This window comes from Dryobates pubescens, chromosome Z (genome assembly GCF_014839835.1).
Source record: "Dryobates pubescens isolate bDryPub1 chromosome Z, bDryPub1.pri, whole genome shotgun sequence".
NCBI classification, from domain to species: Eukaryota; Metazoa; Chordata; class Aves; order Piciformes; family Picidae; genus Dryobates; species Dryobates pubescens.
In genome coordinates, this window is record NC_071657.1 from 100,064,524 (window position 1) to 100,072,718 (window position 8,195).

Here is an 8,195-nt window from a genome sequence, read left to right on the forward strand (position 1 = left end):
CCCCTCATGTTGAGGTGGAACCTCCTGTGTTGTAATTTATATCCATTACCCCTAGTCCTATCACAGGGTGCAATGGAGAAGAGCCTGTCACCTCCCTCTTGACACCCAGCCCTCAGATACTTACAGACATTTATTAGATCCCCTCTCAGTCTTCTCCTTTCCAAACTAAAAAGCCCCAGGTCTCTCAGCCTCTCCTCATAGGGCACATGCTCCAGTCCCTCAATCATCCTGGTGTCCCTCTGGTAGCCCTGGTAGACTGCATCAGATCCTTGTCCCTCTTGAACTGGAGAGCCCAAAACTGGACACAGTATTCCAGGTGAGGTCTCACCAGGGCAGAGTAGATGAGGAGGAGAACCTCCCTCTTATCTGCTGGACACACTCATCTTCACACAGTAGCCTTTGTTTTATGGTTCTTTCCTGCCATGCTGTCTGGTTTTGCCCTTCCTGCTTAAGAGCATCCTCTTGGGTGTACTAGCAGCCTCTTAGGCTTTGTTGCAAATGTAATACCTTGCTGAGCATCTCTATTTGCTAGCTTGTATCAGTTGTGGCTAATTTTTTCTTTCTCTCCGCAGGTGTTTATGCACTGGATAGTATAATGCAAAACTGGTTTACACTTTTCACTCCAACAGAAGCCACTAGTATTGTTGCTACAACAGTGATGTCCAACAGTACCATTGTCCGTCTTCATCTGGACTGCCATCAGCAAGAGAAGTTGGCTGGCAGTGCTAGGACGCTTGCTCTACAGTGTGCCATGAAGGATCCTCAAAATTGTGCCCTCTCTGCACTGACTTTATGTGAAAAGGATCACATAGCTTTTGAGACTGCTTACCAAATCGTTCTAGATGCTGCTACAACTGGCATGAGCTACTCGCAGCTTTTTACAATAGCACGATACATGGAGCACCGCGGTTACCCCATGCGAGCCTACAAGCTGGCCACTTTGGCCATGACACATCTCAACCTGAGTTACAATCAGGACACACACCCAGCCATTAATGACGTTCTGTGGGCATGTGCACTCAGCCACTCCCTTGGGAAAAATGAGCTAGCAGCTATAATACCTCTGGTGGTCAAAAGTGTCAAATGTGCAACAGTACTTTCAGACATTTTGCGTAGGTGTACTTTGACCACTCCTGGCATGGTGGGACTTCATGGAAGGAGGAACTCTGGTAAGCTCATGTCACTGGACAAAGCTCCTTTACGGCAACTCTTGGATGCCACGATTGGAGCCTACATCAATACAACTCATTCACGTCTTACTCACATCAGTCCGCGACACTATAGTGAGTTCATAGAGTTCCTCAGCAAGGCCCGAGAGACCTTCTTAATGGCTCATGATGGTCACATCCAGTTTACACAGTTCATTGATAACCTGAAACAAATCTACAAAGGCAAAAAGAAGCTGATGATGCTGGTTCGCGAGCGGTTTGGTTGACGAAAATGAGTGAATAAGGGGATCTGGGGGGGGGAGGGCTGGTTTGTTTTTACTTGAGCCTGCCTTTGTATCCTTTTTAACTTAATGAAACAGAGCCACACCGGTATTATATGTGTATAGTTTTGTTGAGTTTGCAAACTAAACTGTCATGTTGTGAAAGTTTGTGTGTTTAATTTTTTTTCCCTTTTTTTTCCTGTTTTGTATGAGAGAGAGGTTAAAAAAGGTTTGGTTTACACTGAGTATATGTTGTCAAGTGGCAAAAGCCCACATCACTTTCCTGTTCTTTCTGTGTATGTTCACAGCCTCAAAAACAAACACATATTGCAATGGCTTTAAAAACCAAACAAAACACCTCCATCCTGTGATAAGTACCTCGAATGGATTCAGCTTTACTCCTTTGTAACTCATCCTTACATTTCAGTGTATTTAAACAAACCAACAAATGAAATACTAGTAGTTAAAAGGCTGACCACGTGGCTTTGCAGTGCTGTTCATCCAGAAGCATGGCACACAATGCTTGTGCATGTGGAAACTTAGCGACTGTCAACATACATTCTCAGGGATTTATCAAAAAAGTTAAAAAAAGAATGAGAGCATTTATTGTACTGTATATATATTATAGTATATGTCTGAATATTGAAAAATATAACATTAACTAATTTATAAAAAAAAGAAAAGTCTATGTAATGCAAAATACTTGAAGCTGCAGTAGCTTGGTTTTAAACAAAAAAAAGGAAACCTATCAGAAGGACTAAAGTGCGCCTTGCTTCAGGGTTGGCTCAGGTGGTGAACTATATGCTGGGCATCTATGCAGAGCCACCTTTTGGATTGCATGGTTGGACTGATACCTATTGGGGAAATTTTATATATATATATTTATACAACCCGTGTATACATATATATGTATGCACACGAACACACATGCTTGTAACAGGCACTATCGTAAAGAAGGACAACAAAAAACACACAGCCAGAGCAGCAAGCCTTAGCATTAAGAATACAGTATGCCAGAACTGGGGTTCGTGCCTCCTAGCCTAGAAGACTTAAAGAGATGTCCTTTTTGACACAAAACACAAAATGTTTTCAAAACAATTGACGTGAGACATTACGCCTTTGCAGTGAGCTAATAATAAGCTAACCTTTGTGCACAAATAACATATATATATATTATATATATATATTCTGCATAGGTATTTTGACTTTGTGCAGGACAGAAAGTTGTGTAGGTATGACTGTTCTACTTTTCAGTTTGTTTTTTTAATATATTTTATTTTCTCTAGAATTACTCAAACAGAAGCAGCCTTCTATCTTGCCTTGTCTTAATGCTTTAAAATAACCAAACTGGAGATCTAACTACCAAACTGTTCATTATGTTATGAAATACCTACTTTGGTTACAGTATAGTGTCTTTACTTTAGCTGATGGTTCTGTATCCTTGTGCTTTTAAAAGCAATTTTTATGTTTTGGTGCAAAAAGTTGTCCAGTGTCTCTTGTTCCCTTCATTAGAGAACATGCTAGAGGTATGTTTGTAGGTATTTTTGTTTAGAAAAACTATTTCATGCTATTTTATTTATTATATTAGGTAAAAGGTTGTACTTCATCACCCATGTAAACATGCTCATGAAGTTGAAAGTAATTAAGATTTGATACACTGATATCAATTTATTTATGTAACTAAATCACTGTTTTATAAACTTGTTAATGATCAACAACTTTTTTTGTTTTGATTAAAATTAGTTTTTTGAAAGTTGATTCTGGCTCCTTTATGGTGTCTCTTACTGGAGTTGAATTGTGCATGGGCAGTAGAGAGATCTTAAATGAGCAGCCTGCAACTTTGGTGTGTTGTGGTGGTAAGGAATGTGACCACCAGGACAAGGAAGGAAATGTTGGATTCCTCAAAAATCTGTAGAGGAATGGTAGTGGTCACAGTCTCTGGTGGAAGAAGACCTGATGCAGGAAGAGACCAAATGCTGCCTGTGGATGAAGATATATGGTCTGTACAATGAAGAGTAGGTCTTGGACATAGTGCCCTGGTAGGATGGTAGAGTGTAGGATCTATGTTCCAGCTCAGAGGATTTGAGTGACCATGAGAATTGAGATGTTGTCAAATACATGCAAGGACAGTTCTTACTGTTCTTGGATTGGCTTTTCTGAAGTATTTTGAGCCATGCAGCACACTCCACCCAGCATGGAGTTCTTGCTCACCATCTGACAGCCAGCTTTTCTGCTTTTTGGGAGCCTTTGCTCTGTGTAAGGTTTCCAACCCTCAGTGAATAATGGAATGTGGCATAGTTGAAAGCTGAAGAGAAACTTTCCTCTTCACCAATATCTTTTGTTGTCTTTGGAATGTTACATGTTGTTATATTTGGCTATGGTCTGAACACCATCACTTTGTGTGTTTTAGTATCTTCAGCTGAAAAGAGAACTAGCATGTAGCAAGAAAGAATCAAAGATGCCAGCATAACCATGACTTCTGACAGTGAGGCTTGGGCCACTGGAAGATAAGAGGAGGAAAAGGTCTGAATCTTTGTACTACTTGTCATGTACAATACGACTTTTTAGCAAGCCTTGCTAACACTGGAGTTGTCCTAGCTAATAGTACTAACCTTCTGTACCTTCAGTGACATCTATCCCTTCTCAAGTACCAAATCCTCCTTGCATTTTTGCTTTGTTACTTTGTCCTAGATGAATTTTCTGCCCTAGATGAATTTTCTGCAACAGGCAATCATGAACAAGAGGGATACTCCATTCTGCAGTAGGTTTGGGGAGGTGGTGGTGATGGTGTTTGTTGGTTTTTTTGCCTCTTACAAATAGTTCTGTATTAGGTTTATGTCAGTTGCATATTTGAAGACCAGGCTTTGGAAGTGAATGCATTTCTGATGGTTGCTGCCTCCCTTTGATGAGCACAGTGGCTTGTTCTTCCAGAATTGATGGAGGTTTATTTGGCTTGTTTCCATGACTGAATAAAATCTCTTCTGTGTCCACAGTGGTACTGCACAGTGCGGTTCATGCTATGTTAAAAGCCCTCAAGGACCAACAGAAGCTTGGCCAGTCTGTCTAGCAAACATGTCTAGATACACACTGCTCTTGTTTCATGGAGGCAGGAAGAAGCCAGGAATGAGATTCCACCAAAACAAGCCTGAGGGCTTGTTTGATGAAAATCAAATTTAACAACCAAATATTTACATGATTTCTGAAACTGAAGCACAAGGAAGTATAGTCAAAACACAGTGTCCCAAATTCCTTACCTTCTCTTTGAGATACGTACCCAAACACCTCTACTATCACTGTTTCCAACTGCAGGAGTGCTTTAAAGCAGCCATTAAATTGGAGCTCTCTTTAAATCCAGGACTGTATTCAGTAGTGACAGGAACTAAGTACAATTCTTTCATGTTGTAGGCTAGCATTAAATCTTCATTCATTTGCTGAATTGAGTGAAATCCTTAAAGATTTAGCTTTTTAGTATTTCAACACTTACTTCCACATCCAGTTCTCCTATTACAGAAAACTGCACAACTTTTCAGCATGGCAAAGAGAAAGAACAGCACCTATGGGAATTTAAGGTGCAGGTGAAATCCAAGACTGCTTCCCTCAGTACTTCACGTCTTACTGTAAAAATCTTCCGGTTTTAATGCTGTGGTAGTGTAGCTAAACCTGGGTTGCACATACGTGGCAGGGAATTTATTGGATTGTTTGAGAGAAATTTCACATAATATTCTAAGGCTAGACCTGCAATGAGAAGACTGGAACTGTATTTCACCATAGTTACCTAGTAGAACAGATGGAGCTCTTTGAAGACAGCATGTATTCTGATAGGTGCAATCAGTGCTTTGGATGATCAATCAACAGGTCTTGCAGTACAGATTGAATTCTTGAGGACTTTCTTTTTTTCCTGTCAAAAAGTCAAATTTATTTCCTAGTATTTTTAGAGGTAGAAGCTACTCTGAGTGCTTTGCTTTAGTAAATTTCTCTTCTGTAGGAAGCGTACATTCCATCATTTTCTTTATATATCCATACAAAGTTTCTTGCTCCAGGTTTTCAAAAGCCTCTGTGAAAGTCACTCTTCAGTAATGCTTTAGTGTTCTGTCAAACTGAGTAACAAGTTTCTTTCAGGTTTACCTAGTAGCTATGAAGGTTTTTTATATAAGTGGGTGTAAGTAATGTAAGTGCCTCAAAACCAGGGTACTGCTTACATCAAGGGGATAATTTGCTTTTTGAGTTGTGCCAATTTAGATTTGTAATTCTGGAATGCATTTGTACTAGAATTAAACTTGCTTCACTGAGTTGCTTTAAATTTTAATAAAACATATTTTTTGCTGAAAAATTATCCAGTCTTCCACTTGTGCTTTAAAAATAGAAGTGCATCTACTTCTAATGCGGGTATCGCTTGGAAAAACTGAGGGGCAGCAAGAAAACCTCCACTCTGGACTTCTGGAGGATGGACTTCAGGTTGCTCAAGGAACTAACTCAGAAGGTTCCTTGGGAAACAGCCCTTAGAAACAAAGGGGTCCAGGAGAGCTGGGACTGCTTCAAGAAAGCACTCTTGAAGGTACAGGAACAGGCTGTGCCAATGCGCTGGAAGATGAGCTGCCGGGGCAGACGGCCAGCCTGGATGGGCAGTGAACTTCTAATAGAACTAAGGACAGAATGTCTACCAGACAGCTGGCCTGCAGAGCTGGCAGAAGGAGCCAGGGAGCAGCATATTCTCCCTGTGTTCCAGGGGGTAGCTAGAGATCTCCTCAGGTGCTTGGATCCCCACAAGTCCATGGGACCAGATGGGATCCATCCCAGGGTGCTGAGAGAGCTGGCAGATGAGCTGCCAAGCCCTCTTCATCATTTTTCATCAGTCCTGGCTCACTGGAGAGATCCCAGATGACTGGAAACTGGCCAGTGTGGTGCCCATCCACAAGAAGGGCCGGTTGGATGAGCCAGGGAATTACAGGCCTGTCAGCCTGACCTCAGTGCCAGGCAAGATTATGGCACAGGTCATCTTGAGTGCAGTCACACAGCACTTAGAGAATGGCCAAGGGATCAGGCCCAGCCAGCATGGGTTTAGGAAGGGCAGGTCCTGCCTGACCAACCTGATCTCCTTCTATGATCAGGTGACTGCCTGGTGGATGTGGGCAGGCTGTGGATGTAGTCTAGCTGGACCTCCGCAAGGCCTTTGACACTGTCCCCCACATGAAACTCCTGGCCACGCTGTCAGCCCATGGCTTGGACAGCAGCACTCTGTGCTGGTTAGGAACTGGCTGGAGGGCCGAGCCCAGAGAGTGGTGGTGAATGGTGCCACATCCAGCTGGCAGCCAGTCACTAGTGTTGGGGGCAGGTGTTGATCTGTTAGAGGGTAGGAGAGCTCTGCAGAGGGAGCTCGACAGGCTGGACAGATGGGCAGAGGCCAAGGGCATGAGATTGAACACATCCAAGTGCCAGGTTCTGCACATTGGCCACAGCAACCCCATGCAGTGCTACAGGCTGGGGTCAGAGTGGCTGAGAGCAGCCAGGCAGAGAGTGACCTGGGGGTACTGGTCAATGGTAGGCTGAACATGAGCCAGCAGTGTACCCAGGTAGCCAAGTGGTCTAATGGCATCCTGGCCTGCATCAGGAACAGTGTGGCCAGCAGGAGCAGGGAGGTCATTCTTCCCCTGTACACTGCACTGGTTAGGCCACACCTTGAGTACTGTGTCCAGTTCTGGGCCCCTCAGTTTAGGAAGGAGGGCAACAAAGCTGTTGAGGGGTTCAGAGCACAAGCCCTATAAGGAGAGACTGAGGCAGCTGGGGTTGCTTAGCCTGGAGAGGAGGAGGCTCAGGGAAGACCTTATTGATCTTTACAGCTACCTGAAGGGAGGTTGTAGACAGGTGGAGATTGGTCTGAGGTGGTGGAGTCACTGTCTCTGGAAGTGTTTAGGAGGAGACTTGACAGGGTGCTTGGTTGCATGATTTAGTTGATTAGGTGGTGTTGGATGATAGGTTCTGTTCTGTTCTGTTCCGTTCTGTTCTGTTCTGTTCTATTCTTTTCTGTTCTGTTCTGTTCTGTTCCACTCTACTCTACTCTACTGTATTCTATTCTACCAATATAGGCAATAACTTTACAGAACTAGGAAGTGTAATATCCTTTGTTAATCTCTTGCTTTGCACTTCTGGCCAGAGATACAGTGTTCAAGACATTTTCCATCCTTTATGTGCTTGTCCCCTTGAAGGTATACTTTTTGCAAGGATAAGATGGGAAGCAAGGAGCACAAACCATAAAGTGTTATGTCCAGCTCCTGTGACAATGCATTGGATAGTAGAGATTTAGGGGTATTACAGCATATTACAAACTACACTGAATACGAGATGAAAAGCCTTATGTGACATAACAGGTTGCAAGAATTTGTCTCTCCTGTAGAAGTGCATACCCAATGCCACACATGGGAAGAATAGAATAGAATAGAGTAGAATAGAGTAGAATAGAATGCACCAGGTTGGAAGAGACCTTCAAGATCATCGTGTCCAAATGTTTTGTGTTCTGTCCTTACAGGTAGTATCAGTATGCCTAAAGTCAGTAAAAGCAGAGCCTTGTATTCTCTGGTGAAACAGAACCTGCCATATGAAGAAAAATCAGATCAGGTGGTATACTTTCAGGTACCTGCAGGGTCATAGAATCAAAACTTTTCTTTCAGCATGTATTGGCTACAAAGCACAACTTGTTTCTAAAATGAACCTTGTCAGATTTCTAGATAGCTCTTGCTGTAGAGAGCAATTATTACTAGAAAGTACCAAG

The 8,195-nt window shown here is 42.7% G+C and overlaps 1 protein-coding gene across 1 annotated transcript in view; it reads left to right on the plus strand.

Annotated features, from left to right (window-relative positions):
- The window catches only part of ZSWIM6 (zinc finger SWIM-type containing 6), a 140,338-nt gene extending 138,880 nt beyond the window's left edge, over positions 1–1,458 (plus strand). Inside the window, exon 14 of the mRNA XM_054177932.1 lies at positions 573–1,458. Within this exon, the coding sequence (XP_054033907.1) occupies positions 573–1,435 (863 nt within the window). The 3' untranslated portion in view covers positions 1,436–1,458. The remainder of the gene's footprint in view (positions 1–572) is intronic.
- Positions 1,459–8,195: the final 6,737 nt, after the last annotated feature.